The sequence below is a fragment of the Balaenoptera musculus genome, chromosome 10 (assembly GCF_009873245.2).
Source record: "Balaenoptera musculus isolate JJ_BM4_2016_0621 chromosome 10, mBalMus1.pri.v3, whole genome shotgun sequence".
Taxonomy (NCBI): Eukaryota; Metazoa; Chordata; class Mammalia; order Artiodactyla; family Balaenopteridae; genus Balaenoptera; species Balaenoptera musculus.
Genome location: NC_045794.1, coordinates 1,545,174 through 1,570,858, shown reverse-complemented (window position 1 = coordinate 1,570,858; position 25,685 = coordinate 1,545,174). Strand labels below are relative to the sequence as shown.

The 25,685-nt window shown below is 40.1% G+C and overlaps 1 protein-coding gene across 2 annotated transcripts in view; it reads left to right on the top strand.

The window, feature by feature from the left end:
• Positions 1 to 25,685, top strand: part of ADIPOR2 (adiponectin receptor 2) — a 51,876-nt gene that overhangs the window by 14,168 nt on the left and 12,023 nt on the right. Inside the window, exons 2-3 of one of the 2 annotated variants that reach the window (XM_036866762.1) lie at positions 7,518 to 7,770; positions 22,152 to 22,271. In XM_036866762.1, coding sequence (XP_036722657.1) covers positions 7,600 to 7,770; positions 22,152 to 22,271 — 291 coding nt within the window. In that variant the 5' untranslated portion in view covers positions 7,518 to 7,599. Of the gene's footprint in view, positions 1 to 7,517; positions 7,775 to 22,151; positions 22,272 to 25,685 lie in introns of those variants that run through there. The other variant, XM_036866763.1, reaches the window with a different exon arrangement.

Genomic DNA, 25,685 nt, shown 5'->3' with positions numbered 1-25,685 from the left:
AACAATCAACATTATGTCACGCGGGAGATAGCCGACATACTCAAAATATCCAAATCAAGTGCTGAAAATCATTTGCACCAGCCTGGTTATGTTGATCGCTTTGATGTTTGGTTTCCACATAAGTTAAATGCAAAAAGCCTTCTTGACCATATTTCCACATGCGATTCTCTACTAAAACGTAATGAAAATGTTCCATTTTTAAAACATTGTGATGAGAGATGCAAAGTGGATACTGTCCAATAATGTGGAACAGAAGAGATCGTGGGGCAAGCGAAATGAACCACCACCAACCACACCAAAGGCTGGTCTTCATCCAGAGAAGGTGATGTTTTGTATATGGTGGGATTGGAAAGGAGTCCTCTACCATGAGCTCCTTCCGGAAAACCAAACGATTAATTCCAACAAGTACTGCTCCCAGTTAGACCAACTGAAAGCAGCACTTGATGAAAAGCATCTGGAATTAGTCAACAGAAAACGTGTAATCTTCCATCAGGATAACGCAAGACCGCCTGTTTCTTTGGTGACCAGACAAAAACTGTTACAGCTTGGCTGGGAAGTTCTGATTCATCCGCCGTATTCACCAGACTTTGCACCTTCAGATTTCCATTTATTTCGGTCTTTAACAAAATTCTCTTAAAGGAAAAAAATTCAATTCCCTGGAAGACTGTAAAAGGCACCTGGACCAGTTCCTTGCTCAAAAAGATAAAAAGTTTTGGGAAGATGGAATTATGAAGTTGCCTGAAAAATGGCAGAAGGTAGTGGAACAAAAGGGTGAATATGTTGTTCAATAAAGTGCTTGGTGAAAATGAAAAATGTGTTTTTTATTTTTACTTAAAAACCAAAGGCACTTTTTGGCCAACCCAATATAGTGTCTCTTCTTTCAGGAGTTTTCAGTCTAGTGAGAATAGACCAGTAGTAAGTAAACAAAGAAATAAAAATACCAGAGACAAGTGCTGTGGAAGAGATTAAAAGGTGATGTGATAAGGAGTGACTGAGATTATGTGGTCAGAGAAGGATTCTTTGAGTAAGTGACCCTTAAGTTGAGACCCGCATGTGAAGAAGGAGCCCAGCCATGGGAAGATCTGGGCAATGAGCATTCCAGGCCTTGGGAACCAGGTGATATAGAGCCGTTTGAGCCTTTGGAGTGTTTGGGGAGTAGATGGGAAGTCACTGTGGCTGGAATGTAGTGGGCAAGGGGGAGAGTGGTACAGAATGAGGCCAGAGTTAGGGGCTAAGTCATTTAAGGTTTTGTAAGCCAGGGTAAGAGGTCCCTTAGGTGTAAAGGAAAGCCATTGGAGGGCTCAAAAAGTAAGGGAGTGTGTTTTGAGAAAGATCTGCTGTGACCGCTGTGTGAGGACTGGATTCGGAGGATAAGGGGTGGGGTGGGTGGGTGGGTAACAGAAGTGGAACCCAGGAGACTTTACTGGCTGTTGTATTAGGACAGGTGAGAGATGCTGGTGGCTTGAACCAGAAAGTAAGAGTGGAGGGAAACAGGTAGATTTGGGCTGTGTGACCCCTCTCCCCCCATCACTGTAAAGCTTTTTATGTTCTTTTTTGTTTTTGGCTGCGCCGAGCGGCTCGTGGGATCTTAGTTCCCTGACCAGGGCTTGAACCAGGGTCCTGGCAGTGAAAACACCGAGACCGAGTCCTAACCACTGGACCGCCAGGGAATTCCCATGGTAAAGCTTTTTTTTTTTTTTTTTTGGAAGAGTTAGGTGGTGACTTTTATTCCAACCTCCCACCCAGAACAGAAGGTAAGGCTTTTTGAAGTGTTAAGCTTAAGAGGTCCAGCCCCTTTCCTTGCCAGTTAATGTGATAGAAATCTGCCAGCAAGGTTCTCTAAAGATTTATAAACCAGTCAGGGTAACACATCTAGTACTTATTTTTAATAATGATTTGTAAAGAGAAAAAATGGCTAGTATTCAAAAGAAAATCTGCTGCCTTTAATATCCCTGCTGGTCCCATTGTTGAAATAAACTGTTCCATCCTAAAAAAAAATCTCGTTTCATTATTAGTAGTTCAGATTTGCATCACATATTTTACTTCACATTGAAGTCTGAAAGAAGAGGTCATGAGGGGCATAACATACTGATACTTCCACGTAGAACATTCTGTGCCACTCAGGTTTCCAATCAAGGAAGAGCATGAACTTGATACCAGAAGTCTCATTAACCATGCACTAACTTCAAACACATACTCAGTGTGGAATGACAGACCACACTGGAATAATTTCAGTATACAACTTTCAAGTCACTTTGAAATTGGCTACTTTCAACTTAGAGGAAGCCAACAAAATCATGGGACATATTTTGCAGCCTGTCCTCTACCACTGAATAATCTAATTATAGAACTAGAAAGCGATGCCACTAGACTCAGACTACTTACTGCACCCTACTTGCTGTGTCCCAGTTAATACAAAGGGACATTATACCACTGGCCCTTAGAATTTGAAGACTTAAGGTCCATGGCAGTTGGCAAGTCTTTAGAGAACCTTGCTGGAAGATTGTATCACATTAACTGGCAAGGAAAGGGGTTGGACCTCTTAAAATTAACACCTTAAAAAGCTTTACAGTGATGGGGGAGAGAGGCCCTCTGGGTGCTAGAATGTTGTTTGTTGCTGGTTACACAGCATTTATACTTTGTCAACTTTGTGTCCTTTGTGTGCTTTTCTGAATGTATTTTTTACATCAATAAAAAGTTTACTAGACAAAGAGGCCATATAGTACTATAGTATATTTCCACCCCCCCATTAAAAAATGTGCAAAATACACAACATAAAATTTACTATCATCAACATTTTTAAGTGTCATGTTGTATATCCATGTTGTTGCAGCCATCACCACCATTCATCTACAGAACTCTTCTTTTCATCTTGCAAAACAGAAGCTATACCCGTTAAACGGTAACTCTCCATTCCCTCTTTGCCCCAGCGCCTGGCAACCACCATTGTACTTTGTATGAATTTGACTACTTTAAATAACCTATGGTGAATGGAATCATAAGGTCCTCAGGTTCACTCAGGTTGTAGCTTGTGTCAGAATTTTCTTCTTTTTTTGAGGCTGAATATTTTCTTGTATGTATAGACCACATTTTGTTTATTTGTTTATCCATTGGGCTGCTTTATCCACTTGGGCTGCTCCACATTTTACCTATTGTGAATAACGCTGTTATGAACATGAGTGTATAAATGTCTCTTCAAGACCCTGCTTTCAATTCTTTTTTTTTTTTTTAATCAGGTTATTGAGAATTATGCTTTCTCAAACCTGTTCATTGTTTTTTATTTTATTTTATTTATTATTTATTTATTTTTGGCTGTGTTGGGTCTTCATTTCTGTGCGAGGGCTCTCTCTAGCTGTGGCAAGCGGGGGCCACTCTTCATCGCGGTGCGCAGGCCTCTCACTATCGCGGCCTCTCTTGTTGCGGAGCACAGGCTCCAGACGCGCAGGCTCAGCAGTTGTGGCTCACGGGCCCAGTTGCTCCGCGGCATGTGGGATCTTCCCAGACCAGGGCTCGAACCCGTGTCGCCTGCATTGGCAGGCAGACTCTCAACCACTGCGCCACCAGGGAAGCCCCCTGCTTTCAATTCTTGTGAGTACATACCCAGAAGTGGAACTGGCTGGGTCATATAGTAAATGTATTTTTAATTTATTTGAGGAACTGCCGTACTATTTTCCACAGCTTGCCTGCTCTTTTAAAATAGGGGGCAACATAAAAATTAAAATTATGAAATAGGTGAAGTAATACATTGTACTATAATATAGTCTACCTTTGGTGGGAAGCCCAATATAACTGATTAAATATGACATAAATAATATTAATTCCTTTTCTTCTGGTTTTCCTGTGGAGAATAAGACATTTATTCATTCATACAAGAAACCTTTACTGAATGTCTACTGTGTATCTGTTGCAGTTTGGTTCTCAGCAGTGAGCAAACAGAAACCCTTGCCTCATGGAACATGCAGACAAGTACTGGTTTTTAGAAAATACCTTTCCTGGGATAGAGCTAAATTTCTAGACCAGAAGTATCAAACCATTAAGTTAGCAGTTTGTTCAGGTAGAGGAAATTGCTTTTGAGGTACCATTTAAGCAACCTTGGTGCTTTTAAGCAACATAATAATTTACCTTATGCAGTATTATTTGAAGGGAAAGTGAAGTCTAAGAAGTGTGAGTTTTAAATTTTCCATTGCTTTCCCACTGGGAAGGAAACTTGGTGTGAGTACATTTGACTGGGAGTCAACAGATGAGGGTCCAGTCCTGACTTTAACATCTAATATTTGGTATTCTCCTGGGTTTTTTTTTACTTTGATCCTTACCCCTCCTCAGTCCTTTATATAACTTTTTTTTTTTAAAGGATTTTGTCTTGTGTTTATTATTATGCTAGTATCACTTTTCTTTTTTAAAAATAAATTTATTTATTTTTGGCTGCGTTGGGTCTTTGTTGCTGCGCGTGGGCTTTCTCTAGTTGCAGCGAGCGGGGGCTACTCTTCGTTGTGGTGCACGGGCTTCTCATTGCGATGGCTTCTCTTGTTGTGGAGCACAGGCTCTAGGTGCGTGGGCTTCAGCAGTTGTGGCTTGTGGGCTCTAGAGCGCAGGCTCAGTAGTTGTGGCGCACGGGCTTAGTTGCTCCGCGGCATGTGGGATCTTCCCGGACCAGGGCTTGAACCTATGTCCCCTGTATTGGCAGGCAGATTCTTAACCACTGTGCCACCAGGGAAGTCCCTAGTATTATCACTTTTAATCCTAGTAATCCCTAGTTCTGTTTTCAAGCTTATTCTCTCCTCTGAATTCCAGATTTATGTTTCCTGGTGCCAAGTGAACATTTCTTTCACTTCAGACACCATTTCTGAAAACAAATCCATTCTTCCTCTGCTGTGAATTTGCTTCTCCCCTGGATCATCAGTGAATGGCATCCTCTATACGCGCGGCTGCTTGAGCAAAAAGCCTGCGTCATCTGAGTTCTTTCTTGTCCCTGTTCTCTGATTTCTGAACAGACCCTGGAGTCCTTGCCTTGCATATGCTGTTTTCTCTGTACAGAATACCTTTCCTCTACTCTGCTTGGCAAATCCCCATTGCTTTTGGGCAGAGTTAGTGACGCCTGTGTCTCTGCTCCTAGAGCGTGTGAGGTCAAGTTTCCATTTTACTTCTTTTGTTTTATAGTTTCATATTTGATCATATGTAGAACAGACTCTGTCTACTGGGAAGAAGCCTTAGCAAATTTAAAAATAAGTTATTTATGCCAATACTTAAATTAGTTTGTGAAAACATTTAAAAAAAGTAATAGGGTGCATGTTAAGCAATTTTATACAGAAAATGAGTCTTTTCCAACGGACACTGCAGGTATAATAATTCATTCAATAAAAGTATATTTAATCTAGATATTGGGGGCAAGAGGTCTTGCAACCTGTAGAGGAGGTGTAGGAATTGAAAAACTCACGTTAGTATTTTCTTTCTTTCCTCATCCCCACTGGCCACTCAGAGATTTTAAAAGACCTTAGATCTGCCCTACTTGCAGAAAATGCACCCGGTTGGGTTTGTGTTGGACTTCTATGTCTATTGATAAATTCAGAGCACCTCTCAGTTACTTGTTCCTTCCTGCCAGCTGTTTGTATTGGATTCCTTTCTTTTCTCTTTTTTTTAAATCTTAGTTCTATGTAATATAGCGTAGTATGCTTAGAATCCTGACCAACGAAAAATTTCTGAGGAAGTAGAATAGAGATGAATTCTTCTGGTTAACAGATAATGGTACTCTGAAGGCTTAATTTCCATCTCCCATCTCACTTCCTTTTACTGTTAAGAATCAGAGCAAGTTAAAGCCTAGTTCCGAATACTTTCCCTGTTTTTTATTCTTCTTAGCAAGAAAATAATTTATTCAAGTACAGCTGGACAGTTCATTGTTCCAGCTACTCTTAGAGATTAATGGCCTTGGATAAGTTGCCTAATCTCTGAGCCTCAGTTTCCACATCTGTAAAATGGGAATAAGATACCTCAGAGGGCCATATGTAAGAATTATGTGAGATACCGTCTGTAAATTCTCTGGTACAGAATTTAGTTTTGTTAATCCACAGTAAATGTTAGCTCCCTCTTCCCTGAAACAAAGTGAAATGGTGGGTGTGAAACAGCTTTGTAAATAAATATAAATCACTAGCATTGTTTCCTCTTTCAGCACTGGGTATTAATAGCATAGTTTATAATCTCATTATTATAATATGCTGGCTCAGGCCCTTATGTGATAGGCACAGGCCCAGATTTGGTGATCCTTAAAGACTGTGTTTGTTCTTGTTCTAAAAACTTGAGAGAACTCCTACAACAAACTCAGATGATTTATGAAACTAACAGTTGGCTAATTCTTAGTCTAATTCGAACTGTTGAGCTAATTCTTAATTTTGTGTATCCACATATGAACACTAAGTGCATCTTTTACCCTCTCTTCATACTATCCAGGCCCTCCCACATTGCCCCACTCCTCCTCTGCCCCAGTAAAAATTTTGAATCCCATGGGATTTATGAGCATAACATGTACCTTGGCTGCTTCCTGTTTTTGTCTTTCTAGTTGGATTGGCTGTGATAATCACCTTATTTGGATATGTAACTTAAATCTCTAAAATAAGCTTTTGTCCTGTGAGTTATGAGGTAGAGGGCCAAGGACTTGAAATTATTGAACTCCTAGGAAACTTATGTGATCCAGTTTAGAGAAATATTGATGATCTCTGAACGTGTTTTTACCACTTAAGGACATTTAAATATCATCTGTCATGTTCATTAAACATTTATGTGCGTAGCACTTTCTGGGAACTCAGGGATATAATAGGAGTGTGCTCTTGCCTTCCAGAGTAATCTACTTGGAGTTCAAAGCAGCTCAAAAATACTGAAATTTCAGACATTAAGCAACTTAAATGCAAAACATAACCAATAATATGTGCCATGTCAGTCAGAGACATTGTCTTATTTCATAAAAGTATGGTGAATTTTGGTTTCCTCACCTGTGAAGTAGAACTCAAAATACCCTGAAGGGTCATTGTGATGATTTAAATGAGATTGGATATGTACAACCTAGTTGTAGTACATAAAATCCACATATATTCTTTCTACAGTTAGGTATGTGTTTAATTGAAAAAGTATTAGATGGCATGTGGTAAAAACAATGCAGGCAGAACGAAATGAAGAGTAAGCCTTCTCACTCCAGACCCTGGGTTCTTCCCTGTGTGCCTCTGGACCAAGAGCACAATTTCAAATAAATAGGTATTCTATGTACACATGTATACTTAGTCACGATTTTATACTTTTATAATGTATAAGTGGGAACATTATACATGTCGTCTTTGGTATCCTGCTTTTTTCATTTAAAAGTCGATTTTGGCAGTCCTCTTTATCAACAAATGTAGGTTTTTTAAAATACATTATTATTTTATTCTTAATGATTGCAGAAAATTCTAGTTTTAGTGTATAATAAATAATACAACATATGTCTTCCCCCATCACTCATTCAAATATGTTAATTCAAAACTTTCTCTCCTTAGGGTCAACTCACTATCCTAAAAGTCCATCCTCCCAAGAAGAAGGAACAGAAAGACCTCTTTGTAAGAAAGGCGCGGGTATCCCATGAACGAGACAGCAGAAAACCGACTGGAGTACAGCAGGACTCCAGAGCCAGATATAAGGCTCAGAAAAGGGCACCAACTTGATGGTACAAGGAGAGGTGACAATGACATCCACCAAGGAGATTTGGAGCCTCTTGTAGAGGCATCTGTCCTTTCTTCCTATCATAAAAAAGTAAGTTAAAGTGGAAGGATGGTAAGTAAAACAAATTTATGGGAATGTAGCTGGAGGAAGGATATTAAAAAGAAAGAGTACGGGGACTCTGCTGGAGAGAGGATGGCGTTTTGAAAAGGAACCCTGAGCACATTTGTAAGATTTTGAAGTCTCTTATTCTTAAGGTAGCTAGGAATTAGTTATGCCCTTTCTGTTGACACGTAAAACCGTACTTAAGCTGCGCTATCTTATTTAAGAAAGGAAATGGGTTTTTGTAGTTACCATATATCCTTTATAATTCAGCCATGATTTAGTAATGACATTATCGTTTATATTTTCGGAGAAATCCTAATTGCATGCTGGAACTACTTCTCAGAGTTTATCTCCAGTGCATACCTTGGGAGCCAGTAGAATTCTGGGGAAATAATCTAATCTTTCCTTTTACCTCGCAGAGAAAAGAGCAGCTTTTAAATGATTCAAGCAGCTATACCGAGAGCGCAAAGGTGTAAATATCTGTGAGCAGGTCCCAGTGTCATTGTTAATAGACATTTTGCCGTGTGCTTTGGAACCTTGCAATTGTGTAGCACGTTCAACGTTGTGCTTCTAGTACGGTGTTTCTCATACTGTAGGTTATGCCCATTAGTAGTTTGTGAAATTTATTTTGGTACTACAAGCAGTGTTAATTAGACAGCAAATAAAGATATTAAGGTGCATATATGTAGTAATATACATTTAAACTATGTTATTTGATGAAATTGTTTAGCTTTATTTAGATATGTATGTGTTTATAGATATGAATAATATATACATTTCTTACTGTGGGTTGTAGTTAGAAACATATTGAAAGCCTCTATTTGGAACTGCATCTTTACCATCGTAAGAGATAAGCTTATTGTGTGGGTAATAGTGGTGCTGGTTGGAACTCGAGAGGATTGTCTTGTCTTTTCAGGTCTTTTATAAGAATTTCACCAGAGCACTGTAGAAATACAGGCTATTGTGGCAGGAAATTTAAGGTTATTTCTTCTTTTACCCTTGGTAACACTTTGTAAGCCAGCTTCATACTCTTGGCTAGTTGTGCTACATTGAAAGACTATTTGTGTCCCTGTGTGTGCATGTGCCCCTGCATACACATGTGGGCAGGATTAAAAACAAGATTTGCTGACTATGAGTATAGTGTAATTTGGCCTTCAAACTACCATTACTCTTTTTTTTTTTTTTTTTAATTCATTTTATCTGTTTATCTTTGGCTGCATTGGATCTTTGTTGCTGCGCGTGGGCTTTCTCTAGTTGCGGCGAGCAGGGGCTACTCCTCGCTGCAGTGTGCGGGCCTCTCATCGCGGTGGCCTCTCTTGTTGCAGAGCACAGGCTCCAGGTACACGGGCTTCAGTAGTTGTGGCACGTGGGCTCTAGAGCGCAGGCTCAGCAGTTGGGGCGCACGGGTTTGGTTGCTCCGTGGCATGTGGGATCTTCCTGGACCAGGCAGGGATCAAACATGTGGCCCCTGCATTGACAGGTGGACTCCCAACCACTGTGCCACCAGGGAAGCCCTACCATTACTCTTTTAAAAGAAGTTTGACAGCTATCTGGGGTAAGAACTTTCTTCCTTGCTTACAGCTTTGCTTTCTTGTTGATGTTTTACAATAACATGTACTAGCAGCTAAGACTTCCCTATTCAGGCTGAGCAACTTGACTTTCCCTCCACTGCTACTTAGGCCTAAGCAGTTATCCAAGTAGTAAGAACTGTCGCTAGGTTTGGATGAGGACTGGGTTATCTTTTCTTTTTTATTGTAGTAAACACATCACATACGTTATTGCTAACCGTATGCACTTTGTTGTGCCGCAGATCTCTAGAGCTTTTCCATCTTGCGTGAGCGAAACGTCTACCCATTGAATAACAACTCCCCATTTTCTCCACCCCGCCAGCCCTCGACAACCACCATCCTACTTTCTCCTTCTATGAGTTTGACAACTTTAGATACCTCATATAAATGGAATCATGTAGTATTTGTCCTTTTGTGACTGTCTTATTTCACTGAGCACAGTGTCGTCAACGTTTGTTCATGTTGTAGCATAAGACAAGCCTTTTTTTCCTAAGGCTGAGTAATACTTTATTGATATGTATATATCACTCTGTCTTTATCCATTCATCTACTGATGGTTGTTTAGGTTGTTTCCACCTCTTGGCTATTGTGAATAATGCTGCAAATATCTCTTCAAGGTACTGTTTTTAGTTCTTTTGGATTAATATCCAGCAGTGGGATTACTGGGTCATATGGTAGTTCTGTTTTTAATTTTTTAGGAGCTTCCATACTGCTTTCCATAGTAGCTGAACCATTTTACATTCCCATCAGCAGTGTACAAGGGTTCTAATTTCTCCATATCCTCATCAACACTTTATTTTCTTTTTTGATAATGGCTGTCCTAACAGATGTGACTGTGGTATCTCATTGTAGTTTTGATTTGTGTTTCCCTGATGATTAGTGACGTTGAGCATCCTTTTCATATACCTATTGGCCATTTATATGTCTTTTGGAGAAATGTCTATTCAAGTCCTTTGCGCATTTTTAAGTTGGGTTTGTTTTTGTTTTGTTTTTGTTTGTTTTTTGCTATTCAGTTATAGGAGTTCCTTATATATCTTGGATATTAACCCCTTATCAGATCCATGGTTTGCAGATATTTTCTCCTGTCCTTAGGTTACCTTTTCACTCTCAATTGTCTTCTTTGCTATGCAGGAGCTTTGTGGTATGACATAGTCCTACTTTTCTAATTTTGCTTTTGTTGTGATATCGGTGTCATATTTCTTCATGCCCAGTGTCACGAAGCTTTTTTTTTTTTTCTTTTTTTTTTTCGGAAATGCTCAACATCTTTAATCATTAGGGAAGCTCAAGTCAAAACCTCAATGTGATACCACTTTACATGCATAAGAATGGTTAAAATTTTTTTGCAAGGGGGACAATTACAAGCATTCACGAAGATGCAAACCCTCATATATGCTGAGGGTAATATAAATGGTATAGCTGCTCTAGAAAAACTGTCATCAGTTCTTCAAAAAGTTAAACAGAGTTATCATATAACCCAGCAATACCACTTTTAGGTTTGTACCCAAGAGAAATAAAAATATACATCAAAACAAAAACTTTATATGTATGTTCCTAGCAGCACTATTTATGAGTCAAAAAGTAGAAACAACTCAAATGTCCATCACTTACTTGATGAATAGATATATTAAATGAGATATATCCATAAAATGGAATATTTTTGGCAAAAAAAAAAAAAAAAAGAAATACTGTTACATACTACCACACGGATGAACCTTGAAAACATTCTGCTAAATGAAAGAAGCCAGTCACAAAGATGACATATTTAATGATTCTGTTTATTTGAAATGTCTAGAATAGGCAAATCTATGGAGACAGAAAGTAGATTTGTGGTTGTCAAGTGCTGGGGGGATGGGGAAATGAGGAGTCACTGCTAATGGGTATGGGGTTTCTTTTGGGGTGATGAAAATGTTTTAAAATTGACTGTGTCATGAAGCTTTTCCTCTACATTTTCTTCTAGGATATTTATAGTTTCAGGTCTCACATTTAATTTTTTTTTTTTTTGGCTGTGCTGCGTGGCTTGTGGGATCTTAGATCCCCGACCAGATCAAACCAGGGCCCTTGGCAGTGAAAGCATAGAGTCCTAACCACTGGACTGCCGGGGAATTCACTCTTTTAACTTATTTTTAGTTAAGTCATTTTGAATTTGTTTTTGTGTATGGTGTAAGCTGAGGGTCCAGTTTCATTCTTTTGCATGTGGATATCCAGTTTTTCCAACACCATTTGTTGAAGAGACTATCCTTTCCCCATTGTGTAGTCTTACCACTCTTGCCGAAGATCTGTATATGTGTGGGTTTATTTCTGTGCCCTCTGTTCTGTTGCATTGGTCTATATGGCTGTCTTTATGCCAGTACCATACTGCTTTGATTACTGTAGCTTTGTAATATGTCTCGAAGTCAGGAAGTGTGATGTCTCCAGCTTTGCTGTTCTTTCTCAGGACTGTTTTGACTATTCAGAGTCCTTTGTCATTCCATATGAATTTTAGGATTGTTTTTTTCTATGACTGGGGTTATCTAAAAGGAAGTGGAAATGTAATAAGCAGAATTGGATGAGGCTTGACTCGGTTATTGAAGGACTAAAAGGCATTCCAGGCAAAGGGAATAGCAGATGTGAAGACTCAGAAGTAAGAAATAGCATGATGCTTTTAGGGAATAGTAATAATGATAATAGCTAACGTGTTTTGAGTATACATTGGTGTGTATTGATGTGTGAACCTGCAAAATGTCTGGTATAGCTAGAGTGAAGGGTACAAGGGAGTCGGTTTGTTAGCAAGTGAGCCTAGACGATCGGGGCCTAAAATCCAGATCTTTAGCCTCCCAGTCCAGTGTTCTTCCACCCTCCAAAGTTCTTTCTGAAATGTGTAGTGTTGTGTATTGGTTGAAGTGGATAGACCATTACTTCTAGGCCTCTGGCTCTAAAGCATCAGCTCTTTTAACTGTATTTGCTGAACTTCATAGTTTGTGTTTTGTAACCGTCTATAGATAAAAACACAAAAGAGGCATTTCAAACCAGGTTACCCTTGATCTTTAGTTTTATGGCTTTATTTCGTATCTCTGAGTTTTTAAGGTATTAAGTTGAATAAAGAGAGCAGCCTTTATGGTTGTCCTACTTTTCCTCTGCTCCAAATTCTTCATAAATGGGGACTGGAGCCAACTTTTCATTCATTCAACCTAGGAATTATTTTCTTGAACTGATTTGCTTTAACCAAACTTATAAGAATGCCACTGTATATTAGTTTATCATAAGAAAGCTAACTTGTAATTAGACTCCCGTCTGCCAGTCACTTCATTTTTTCTTGAGGAGGTCTACTTAGGAAATTCAGTTAAGATTAGAGGCAGTTGCTTTGTGAGAATTTTTTTAAAAACTTGGATGATTTTAAAGGTCTTTTCCATCAATCTTTGATAGAGATAACTAGTCTTTACAGGGTGAGTCTGTATGTTTCTAGGCTGGCCAAAGTGAGTGTTCAGATAGACTGGCTGTTGTACCTCCTCCGTTGGACGACACCAGAGATGCAGTCATCGGTGCTTACTCTTTCAGCTATCATTTTTTGAAGACACCTTAATTTCTACTAATCCCTGTGTTTGAATGTTAGCTATATCAGCTTGCTAATGCCCTTACTACACATTGCAGATTTCTAAATTTAAGGCTGGATTCAACCTGTCAACTTTCCAAAAAGACCGTCAAAATAACCTGTTGATTTATATAACTGAATCACTTTGCTGTACACCTGAAACTAACACAACGTTGTAAATTAACTGTACTTCAGTTTAAAAAATGGTTAATAAAAAAAGCAAACAAACGAAAAATAACCTGTTGATGAGACTAAGCGAAGTCTCTGATTTACTGCAGTGAGAGTGAGCATCACTCTAAAGCGTCTTGCTTTAGAAAGGAGAGGCCATGGGTGGCTGTGTGTAGGGTGTGGGGTCTGACTTCTAGTGGTTTAAAGCAAGTCTTTCAATACAAAGATCACGTTAACATTGCGCAGAGTTTGTGATAGATTAGGACAGTTGGAGCAAGTCTAGTGAGCAAGTTCTTGCTTGATAAGTGAGTAGGTTTACCCAGTTCAGCAATTTATTATACTAAGGATCTGGTTGAGCAGTCTAATGTTAAGTGAATTTCTGAGAAGTTCCTAAAGCTAACAGCAAAGTTACCTACTGGTTTGTATCCTTAACCTTCCTGGGCAAGGATTTCCTGAACAAATGAAGTCATGTTGTATAGGGGCCTTAGATCTTAGTCCTCATAATTATGTGAATGCAGGAGCCTCAGTTCTCATTGACCTCTGTAGGGGCATATACATTTTAATCAAAATTTGCTGTCCTGGCCCTGGGTATCTTACCATTTCCTTGACCTTTATCTTCTAATTGTGGATGGTGTTATGATTGTAGATCTCTGTGGCACTTTGTCTACTGACTTCAACTAGTAGTTAAATATATAATTTATGTCTTGCTACTCCGCTAAATGCACCCTAAGTTTCAGCTGAACTGAACTAGTCTCTTTTCTTCAAAATGGTACTTTTGCTTTTCTCTCTTGACAGTTCTTTTATTTCGTCTTTCCAAAATTCTATTCCTCATGCAGCCTTTCCCGAGCTCCACACTCCCTGCCTTTAAACTGGCTGTACCTTATTTCTTAGTCATTTATGTAGCTAATTCAGCCCCTTATTAAATTGTATGCCTATGGAAGACAGAGACTATATTTTACTCATCTTTTAAAAAATCCTCTTAATAAATATTTATTAAACTGAATTACTCTGTTGAACTGAGTTGGGCTAAAGCAGATAAATGCCCAATAGACTGATGAATTATTTTCATACTAGACTTATCTTTAAGGACTTTCATCTTTATCACTCTGGTTCTCTCTTTCCAAAGGTAAAATACACTCCAGAGAATTAACATTTTAGGTTGCAGTTTGTATGGATCCTCAGAGTTGGATATTGTTGTGTTTTGAGATATAACCCACTTTAACTCTTCTCACAGATGGACTTCACTGAAGATAGCAGGAGAAAAAGATTTGAAAGTGTCTTTGTACTCACTTCAGAGCATTGACCTCTCTTTAAGTTTAAATATAGTGATTTATTCATAGAAAGCCTTAGAGAATTACGATTTATGCCTTTATTTTAGGCAGCTTTGGTTTTAATTGTTTATCATTTACAATGTCCTGTTTCTCTTCAAAATTTGTTTTGATAACAGAGATATGACAACAGGAGCAGAGCAGAGCAAATGTTTAACCCTTGTATGTGATCATCTTAGTATAGATGCAGTTTAGTATTTGAAACAGATCTTTGGGTGTGTGGTTTAGTGGCTACTAGAAGGGAAATTAAAAGTAATTTCCACTCATGACAAGGTAGTTCTTTAGAATTAATATTGGAAGACAGACTTTTATATATATAGTGCTCAGCACAGACTTTCCAAACCTTCATTATGTGGCAGAGCTATAAACTTGCCCATGTGCCCCAGAGAAAACATTTTTGTCCTGTGTTCTAGCCACTGCTTGACTCTACCACTTATTTCCTACATGTTATCCTCTGTTTAACCAGGGGAACTATATTTACCACCACCCACTCTGTGTAGATCCCTAATTAGCAACTCCACAATGCTTGAACACAACAAATAACTATTTATGGTCTAGTGTTTTAGACATTTGTTTTTTGAGGACATGTTGGTGAGTATTCTGTAATAGGAGGGTGAGAAGTGGGGATAGTGTTTGGTAGATCAGCAGACTTATTAATACTTTGCTCTTCTGAAGGAAATGTTCTTTTATAAAAATTCAGAAATCTTGCTGACATGTTGGGATGGGTGGAAGTATTTATCTTTACTGGGGTGTGTATTTGACCACTGACCACATTCTGCTTCATAACACATACACTGGACCACGGGAGGTGGAAATATTACCGTTGGTGGTATTTATTAATAAAAAACTGATCCCCCCCCCCAAAACAAAAAAACACCTGGATGAAGCTACATATCTTAGTAATGTAATCTACAGTGAAATTCTGGCCTTACATATAGGATCGCATTCTTTGAATTGAGGTTAGCTTTTTAGAAGCACCATTTTGGATAGAAGGGCAGTTGTAAAAGATGAGAAGAGAAATGCATACAGGCAGTCCTAATGCTTTGCAAGTTTCCAGCATGCATGAGTTTCAGCTACCATTATTTAACTTCGTTAAATAATACCAGTCCCTCCACAGTATGGTTCAAATTTTAGTTACTGTGGTATATTTACTGTGAAGTAATTCTTAAAGTGCCAACTCTCTGCTCTCTCTCCAGTCCACAGATGATGGTGCAAATAGTAGATGTCCATTGTATTGATGACTTCTTTGAAAGTCTGTCAGTGACTGGTCAGTGTACATCTGTTACTCACTTAATCCATGAGACAGCAAAGTGTGTTGCTTCCCAGTGGTAAACCCATGTGACCCTTTATAAAAATGGATAATCAAAAGAGGGACTTGGATGACAAAGATAAAAGTGAAGCAAAGAAATGAAGGTGATAATGGCGAGCATGAAGATCAAGTCAAACATAAATAGGAGTTAGAGAAGCAATAGCTGACTGTGGGAATGTTGGCACTGCCTGCCGCCACTTAAGAGATTCTAGATCTGCAGCCAGAGGATCTTAGTGAGGGCAGGCTTGTCACCATAAAGGAGTATCGTGTGACAGAGGATGTGGATGGCCAGTGGCAGGCAGAAAGGTCAGATGAAAGGAATGCCTAAGGATGTTTCATGACTTTGAAAGTGCAAAGAATAAAACGTTGAAACCCTGATCCAAACTTAGAAAGTACGACAGTTTGCCAAGGCATAGAGAATATGCTCACTGTGTGTTACAAGTTAAACAACAAGAAGGCACACACTGCTCACATCACTCTTGGTAACTTTTTTTTAACCAATAAACACTTAATTCTCAGTGTTTCTGTTCTAAAATATAGCATGCTAAATAAATACTGGTTTTTACTAGTCTGTTTCTTTGTACATGTAAAACTGACAGAGATTTTAATGTTTTGACAGCATTTTGTTAAGGTCACGGAATAGTCCCCACTGGTCATTAAGATTGCCGTATGTGATTTTGGCTTGCACAGTTTTTACATCCTGAGCTACTACGCGGAACGAGGGCTGTCTGTATGTGTCGTGGCCTTTTGGTCCAATGTCTGTTACCCACAGAAACAGGCCGTTTCATAACTAGAAAACTGTGTGAGGGGAATGAATAGAGCAGGAACTCTGTGGACCTGAGTTGAATTTCTGACTCTAGGTGTGTTACCTTGAACACATCATTTAACCTCAGGTTTCTCATCTCTAAGGTGGTAGCTGCTCAGTGAATACTTCCTGAGATTTTTGAATGAATGCTTACCATTTAGCCCCGGCACTAGTAACCACTTATTAGTAAGTGGCTCACTTGTTAGCATCTTTCACAGTGAAGGATCTGATAAGTTGTGTTTTTTTTTCTGATGTGAACACAGTATTGAACTGTGACATACATAATTTGAGGTGTATAGACCCTCTCATTATTTCTTTAGATCAGAGTTTCTCACTCCCTGGTGACATTTTGCCATTGTAGGATGTTTAACAGTATTCTGGCCCCTACCTACTGGATGCCAGTAGCATTCCCACCACTTGTGACATGTAAAAGTGAATCCAGTTATTGCCAGATGTCCCCTGGGAGGGGGTGGGGGTAAAATTCCCCCTAGCTGAGATCAAACTGCTTTAGACTTTTAAAGTATTTTCTAATTTACTTCTCTCCTTTCCTGTTTCCCTTCTTCAACCGGACCTTCTCTCTGTTGACAAAGTGATAGTTTCCAAATGCAAGTCTAGTGCTCAGCTTGCTCTGCTCTCATATCCATTAAATGCTCAGCTTTGCCTGCAGGATAAAGCCTGAAGCCCGGTAGCATCAGAAGCTTTTAAGGAGCTGGTTCCTACCTAACTTCACCTCCATTCCTCTCCCTCCTTTTTTTTTTTTTTTTTTTAAGCATTTTATTGAGGGATGATTTACAAACATTGTATTATGGGGTAATTTAAACACAGTAAAATGCCCAAATCTTAGATATATAGCACAGTGACACTACATATGTGTGACGACCACGCAGATCAAGATTCAGATTATTTCCATCATTCAGAAACTTCCCTTACGCCCTTCCAGTCAGTAACCCCTCCCTCACCCCCATTCCCAGTGGTTGCCATTATTGTGACTTCTGCCACAGTAGATTTGTTTTGCTTGTTGCTGACCTTGATATAAATGGAATCATGTGATACACACTGTCTTAATAATTGGCTTCTTTCACTTGGCATGTTTCTGCTACTCACCCATATTGTTTTGTGTCAGTTATTTATTACGGAAGAGTATTCTGTTACATAAATATATCACACTTGTTTATCCAGTTTCTTATTGTTAGACAATTGGGTTATTTCTGGTTTTTCACTATTATGAATAAAGCTACATTGTGCATCTTTACCTTCTTTAACAATTTTTTATTGTGGCAAAATTTATAATGTAAAATTTGTCATTCTAACCCCTTTAAAGTATACAATTCAGTGACACTAATTGTATTCACAATGTTGTGCAACCATTACTGTTACTTCCAAAGTTTTTCATCGCCCCAGAAAGACTTAAGGAGTAACTCTTCGTTCCTTCCTCCCCGCAGCCCAGTGTTTGGGAACCTCTAGTTCACTTTCTGTCTCTGTGAATTTGGTTATTCTCTGTGGTGGCCTGCGCCAGAACTTCATTCCTTTTTTTTTTTTTTTTTAACTTTCTGTTTTATGTTGGAGTATCGTTGATTAACAATGTGTTAGTTTAAGGTGTACAACAAAGTGATTCAATTATATGTACACATGTATCTATTCTTTTTCAAACTCTTTTCCCAGTTAGGTTGTTACAGAATATTGAGCACAGTTCCCTGTGCTATACAGTAGGTCCCTGTTGGTTATCTATTTTAAATATAGCCTTGTGTACATGTCAATCCCAAACTCCCTAACTATCCCCCCCTCCCACTGTAACCATAAGTTTGTTCTCTAAGTCTGTGAGTCTGTTTCTGTTTTGTAAATAAGTTCATTTGTATCTTTTTTTTTTTTTGTTTAGATTCTGCATGTGAGCATACGATATTTCTCTTTGTCTGACTTATTTCACCCAGTATGACAATCTCTAGGTCCATCCATGTTGCTGCAGATGGCATTATTTCATTCTTTTTAATGGCAGAGTAATATTCCATTGTATATGTGCACCACATCTTCTGTATCCACTCTTCATTCCTTTTTATGACTGACTAATATTCTATTGTTAGCTAGGCTGGGTCTCTTCCCTCATCCACAGGCATTTGGATTGTTTCCTTACTCACCTCCTTTGGCCTCACATCACGTTTACTTTGTTGCCACAGCTGTGCTAAACTCTGTACTCTTTGTATGGAGCTTTTTCTTCCCTCTGTGTTTTTGGATTCGGGCTGTTACCTTTCCCTGTCATGCCTGACTGGTGAACTCTTTTTTTTTTTAACTTTGGGTTTGTTTGTTTGTTTGTTTGTTTATTTATTTATTTATTTATGGCTGTGTTGGGTCTTCGTTTCTGTGCGAGGGCTTTCTCTAGTTGCCGCAAGTGGGGGCCACTCTTCATCACGGTGCGCAGGCCTCTCATTATTGCAGCCTCTCTTGTAGCGGAGCACAGGCTCCAGACGCGCAAGCTCAGTAATTGTGGCTCACGGGCCTAGTTGCTCCGCGGCATGTGGGATCCTCCCAGACGAGGGCTCGAACCCATGTCCCCTGCATTGGCAGGCAGATTCTCAACCACTGCACCACCAGGGAAGCCCTGACTGGTGAACTCTTAACACATTTTCCAGGGCTTGCTTCAGATGTTACCTTTCTGGAAAACTTTCTAGCAGTGCCAGAGTTAACTTTTCTCTTTTCTGTTTGCATCAGACCTTGTCCATACTATAGACTAGCTCATTGCTGTGGTTTTTTTTTTTTTTTTTACTTACATGGGTGCCTTCCCCACTAGGCTGTGGCACCTACTTCAGTGTTCTCAGTACGTAGCCCATCATCATGAGAAAGACCATCACTTATTTATTGCCCGAGTCCTAGGCCCTGGAATAGTTGCTTTTATTCATTATCTTTGTTCCTTAAACAGATGTGCAGTGTAGTGCAGTGTTGTTAAAATCATTTTGCAGATGAAGAAACTGAGGCTTAGTGAGATTGTATATAATTTTGTCAAAGATTACACAATTTATCATTAGTCAAGGTTTATCTGGCTTCAGACTCACTTTTATCCATTGGCAAGCCAACTTTTCCTAAAAACTGTTTAAGTGAATAAACAGTTTTTTCTTCTGTTTGGTGTTCAACCGAGACCATACATCTTGCATTCTCAATGTTTTCTGTTTTCTTGTAATAAACATGTGTTAAGCACTGCTGAGAAGCAAAGCTGTCCTTCCCCATAGCAGTGCCATTGTTCTCCTCCCTCCCTGTGACGGGGAGTTGAAGCGTTCATCTCTCTTTCCTGTAGACGTGGACAGTGGTGGGTGCCCAGCCAGAGAGGTGCCCTCTCCTCATCTTCCTTACCTCAGTCTGTAGTAAAGGTTGCCTATGTGAAGTGCCTTTGCTTCTGCCAGTGAGGCTGCCTTGCCTTTCCCTATCAGTGGTCCTGCATGAAGCCAAGTGCACTTGATCCCATTGGTATCTCAGACTGTCTGCAACTTAGTCAGGTTTTACTTTTGATAGTACAGGAAACATTTAACTGTGTTCTATGTGCTTATTTGTAGTTTTATTGGAAACTGCTGGCATGATTTATTTGTCTGAGAATCAAGATTGAATCCATGTTTCTGTTTCTCTTTGTGAAGAATGAACTACATGTTAAACATGCATAAATATTGGACCTATTTTATGTTTTATATAAATTTACATTTTATACTTTAAAAAATCAGTCCGCTAATCATTTCAAGCTGTTGTCTATTTTCAGTTTTCATATAATTGATGATTTAATGGAATTTTATCACTTTTATTTTGTTTAATAAGGCACAGTCCTTAAATCTTTTAAAGCATTAATTAATCTAGCAACTTTGTAAGTATATAAAATGTTGGCACAGAGCTGTTCTGGGAGCAATGGAAGAAGACAAACATACACTTAAAATCTAGTTTAGGAAGCGTTACAGTGAAAAAGTAACATTCTATCAAATATGAAATAAAACAGTGTAAGCCAGTGAACAAGAGCTGTATATAAGTTGTCAAATGAGCAGTCTGGACTTGAAGTGCTGAAGAAATTCAGAAGAGGAGGCATGTTATAGGTTAGGTGGAGCCTACGTTTTCTGGTGAAAATGGCTTCTTGTTTGAGGGGAGTGAAACACATTGAAATGTTACAATGGTTTGTAGCCCTCCAGACAGCTGTGTTAATATCTGTGTCATTGAAATTTCACAGGATTGGGGGAAGCAATCCAAAAAATGTTCCTAGAAAAGTGGAGGGGTGTGGGAGGGAAACGTGGAACCTTCTTGAAGGAAAGGTAGCGAAACACTATGCGAGAGTAGTTAAGAGGTTTAAACAGGAACATGATGGTGATGGGCTGGCATGGAGGGGCAGGAAGGTAAGTTTTAGGTAAGTAGAGAAGGGGAGGGTGTTTTATTGGTGAGAATAGTAGAGAAGCAGATTCAAGATAGTTTTCTTGGAGAGCATAATTTTTAAAAAATTGAGATTGGGTGCATAGCATGTCTCACACGCTGCTTAATAGCCTCTAGTTATCTTGAAAAGTGAAGAAAATAAAGTAAAATCTTAGGATTTCTTTTGAAACGTGTTCAAATTCAAGTTTTGTGGTAGATGACCTCCGTGCGCTCAGCCTGCCCGGCTGGTTTTCTGATTGCAGAGAGAGGATCAGATCACTCCCTCAGGCACTTATGTGAGCAGCTGTTCACCTGGCAGACACTTAGCTTAGGAAGCAGTTTCCTGTGGTGTCATTATTCACTGAGTGACAGAACCACCAAATTGTAGAGAATGGAGAAGACTGGAGAGATTTAAACTTCTCCTTTTAGATGGAAATGAGAAAATTGAGGCTCAGAAAGGTTGAGAGACCTGTCTAGAATACCATCGACGTTAGTGGTTAAACCAGGCTCACTCCTGGCGTCTCCTGAGTTCTAGTTCATTGCCCTTCTTACAATTTCACTTCCTCTAAACCAGCAGGCACCTGGACCTGGAGACTGCAGGTTGTCACGTCTTCCTGCATTTCCCCAGACACAGTGAGCGTTTCCTCACCTGTGTGCAAAGACGAGGGGTTTCGTCTTTTTTTACTTTTCCACTTTGTTAGTTTTAACCTTGGGCCTAATGTTCTTTATATGTTTAGATAAGAATACTAATCTAGTAAGGTGGTTGTCAGGATTAAGTTAGATGGCCTTTCCTTTGTGCTTGGTGTATTTTAAGAATTTAGTAAATGTAGTTTTTTTCCTCCTTTCTTTCTTTTCCCCTAGAGCACTTACCACATTGTATTTATTTTACATGTGCCAGGTGGGATTCTTGGAGATTTCCCCTCAATAACCTCTCAACTTTATATGTGTAATAGTATTATGTGGTCTATGGGTATAATTCTTAAAACGAAAAACAAAGCATTCAAGGCTACTCCTTGAATAGGAATGCTGCTGCCATAGTTCAGTTGTCTGTCAGAGAAGAATCAGGCACCTCTTGTTCATTTTCAGTACTCATAACAATTCTATAATAAACAGACCTTACTTCCTATATTGTTACTTGTCTGAGCCTTGTTTTGACCTTAAGAGAATCTCATTGTAATTCTTCAAGGAAAAGGTATTGTTTGGTTCCTTTGGCTCCTGGTCTCTGTCCCTGACTGTTTCTGTGATTGCCTTGCAGAGCTTGGAGGAACGTCGGTGCGATGATGGAGCGTCTCAGGAGGACGAGGGGTTTATGGGCATGTCCCCCCTCTTACAAGCCCACCACGCCATGGAGAGAATGGAAGAGTTTGTGTGTAAGGTAAGGTGGCCCTTTCTTGTTGTTTCCATGCTGTATGTTTAGTCCTTCCCAAACAGGAATCTTTAAGGAGAGAGGCGTGTGGCGGTGTGGGGGGCAGAAGCAGTGTCAAGACTTTAACCCTGTTGAAGGCACAAGTTCTTTGTTTGCCTGCACAGCCGTGATAAAGGTTTGCTAACACTACATTATCCAGCTGGGAAACAAGGCTTTCCTGAAAATAGGTTCACAGAGGAGATGTCTTGTTGACCATTTAGACAAGACAGAATGAAAAAATTGGGGGTGTTCGATGCCTGGAGATACTGAAGTGCCATCTCCAGGTCCTTTGAATCTGTTCTACTGTGATAGCAAATGTGCTACTCTCCTAGGGCTTGTGTGGCTAATCAGACTCCTCTTCAGATAGGAACTGCCCAGTTTTCACACACATCTAGTATCTTCAGTGTAGCTGTGTTTTCTGATTCATTAGGATCCATGTGGGGATTTTTTCCCCCCTCAAATGGTAACTGGAATTGGGGTTGCTTGTTTAGAGAAAATGGTCAGGGACCCTGGTACGGGTATAGCCGCTCGGTCCATCTGATCCATAGGAGCCCTGGCAGGCATGACCTCAGGTCAGCACAATTCAGTGTGTGTGTGTGTGTGTGTGTGTGTGTGTGTGTGTAAATTCATGTATTAAACATTTTTGAAGGACTCTTGATCATTTAGAGAAAAATTTTTCTGACACTTAGCTTTTTCATGAGTTTTATGAAACCAAGACTTTTTATGCATGTAGTCGTAGATCCTGAAAACTAAATTTAGGTTTTCCTACATTCACAATGATTCTAGAAATAATTGGGGCCAGTTGACTTAGAGTCCTATACTTTGGACCAGAGCTGAGAAGAGAATGTTATAATCTGGATATAGACATCTCTTCCAAGACAGAGGGATTGGGGGGTGGGGGGAGTAGGGGGTGGGGAGGAGTGGTGGGAGGGTCTAATCATTTATGGATCTACTTTTAGAGCCTCGGAAATTTGAATCAGTGTTTGAAAACTGGTGAAGAAAAAGCCAAGCAAAACAATAGACCCATTCTAGTAATCAGTGTCTCTGGAGAATTGGCACAAAGGGATACAAAAGATATATTTTGTTTTTCAAAAAGCAAGTTTGGTGTTAAATCTCAAAGTTCAATATTCAGTGTCTGGCCATTAGGGATTTTTATATTAATGGATCCGTGGGGTCCTGTAGCTAACTTGACTGTCTTTTTGTTCTCCCTTCTGAACCAAGAGTAGAGAATAAAGCAGATAAAACTTTCCAGTTTAAGAGCTAATGGGTGAATAACTGGGCACATTTTTGCTACAGACTATAATTTACTGAAGGAAAAGTAGTGATTATTACCAACCCCTTATCATCCGCTAGCAGTGTGTCTGTGATCAGAGGGAGAGGCTTCCTGGGTCGCCCCACACACCACGGCCCAGCACCTGACCGTCCTTGATAAACTAGTGACACAGGGTTCTTTCTTGGATTGGAAACAAGTAAACAGTTTAAAATGAAGTGTCCTGTCACCTTGCTAGTCCAGGTACTTTCCCTTTTGGAAAAGCTTTTCTTCTAGGGATAGGGAATAAAACCGTTTAGGCTTACAGAGTATCCAAGTTTGATCTTGGTGTCTCTTTCCCAGCCTTCAGTAGTTGCTGTTTACGAGCATCGTCAGGCCCATGTGGGATAGGAGGTGTTCTGTGGGTCACTTTTGTAAATTAAGTTTTGTGCATTATATGGTCTAATACAAACCTAGTGGACCATTGCTAAGATGTTTGATTTAGGCATTGTCCTTGTCAAGCTTATAAATAAATGTGTCTTTGACTAAGCTGTGACCTTATTCTTCCCCAGGAGGGGAAAGAGAATACCTGTTTGGGTTGGCATTTGGCTACACTGCAAGTTGAACCACGCAGGTGCAGTGTCTGAAAATGACACTATTCCAGTATAATTATGAAAGCACAGCTCCTTGGCCCAGTCTTTAGACACCAGAATGTTTGTTTAGAAACAATGGGGAAAGTCACTCTGACATTGTAAGCATGTGTGACTAGTAAGAAACTCGGCATTCTTTTTGACTATTTTGGCTGCGTGATGAATGACACAGTAGCACTTTTCATATGATCACAGCAGAGCTGTTTCCATGTTGTGAACTGCCTTGAGGGAGGTGAGGATTGATTTCTATCTTAGAAAATAAAATGCTCCCAAAATAAAACAGAGTAGCAGCATCTTGTAACAAATTATTTTATTTTGTTGTATGGTAGGATTGCTGTGCATGTCCAGGATGTGGAACATTGCAGGGGGCACCGAGCCAGCCCCACGGCTCTACCCTTGCCCGGTGGCGTTTGTGTGAAGCAGGCTCTTGGGGAGGGAATGGCCAGATTAGCCCAGGCCTCAGGTTTTGAGTTGGAAGGTGACAGGGCCAGCGGGGAGGGTAGGGAGAGAAGGGAGAGTGAGTTTGAGTGTGAAGAGTGTCACTGCTATTCTTCAGTTGTTTGTGTCCACTCCCTTTGGAGTTCCACAGAGGATCAGTACTCTGAAAACGCCCCTAAGGAAGGATTAGGGGGAGCAGAGAACAGCAGACTCTTGTGGAGGGAAAGGGTGGGCATGGTGGCTGGCCGGTGTGGGGTTCAGCCGTGCTTCTGGTCACAGGGACGTCGATGTCAGAGTGGAAGCCACAGGTAGACATGTTCCTACATCCTTCCTTGCATCTTTTTGGCTCAGCAGAAACAGGTTAGTTTAGGCTTAAGTGATTTTGTGGTGTGAGCTCACTGGGCTGAGAGACGTGATTAGGAGCAGAGTGAAGACACACCCTTTTTAGGAGGGGCTTCCACACTCCTGATCCCTTTCCTTTAGAGTCTGATGGGGGCCTGACAGCGAGGAAAGAGGGGGCCCGGAGGGCAGGAGGGCTGAGCCCCTTTGCCGGCTCCCCAGCATCGGTCCTGAGCTCTCAGGTGGCAGCCTGTGGGGACGGCAGGACTGTGTATCACCTGTGGGGTGGACGCTGGGGTTTGCCGCCTCATCTATGAAGGGCTTTGGGTCCTTTCCTGTGGTCCTCACAGCTTCCTCGCCAAGTGATCGAAGCACTCGTGTCCTCGTTTTATAAATGCGGACGCTGAGGCTTGAGGATTCTGTAATTAATTAAAGCTTATTCAACTAGTTAACGGCAGAGATCCAAGATCTTCTGACCCCTGTGCTCTTCTGTACTTGCCGCGTTTGCTGTGATGGGAAGAGAAAGAGTGAGGGAGAGGGAGAGACTTCAGCGGAAGGTGCACAAGTGTGATTCTATGTTCTTTTTTCACCGACAGGAATATTAAGTATAAAAATGGTCTTATTTAACACGACAGGGATTTTTCAGAGGTAGAGTCTGTGGTGGAGGCTGAAGGAGGGGCGTCTGTATGGGTGGGACTTCAGCCCCCT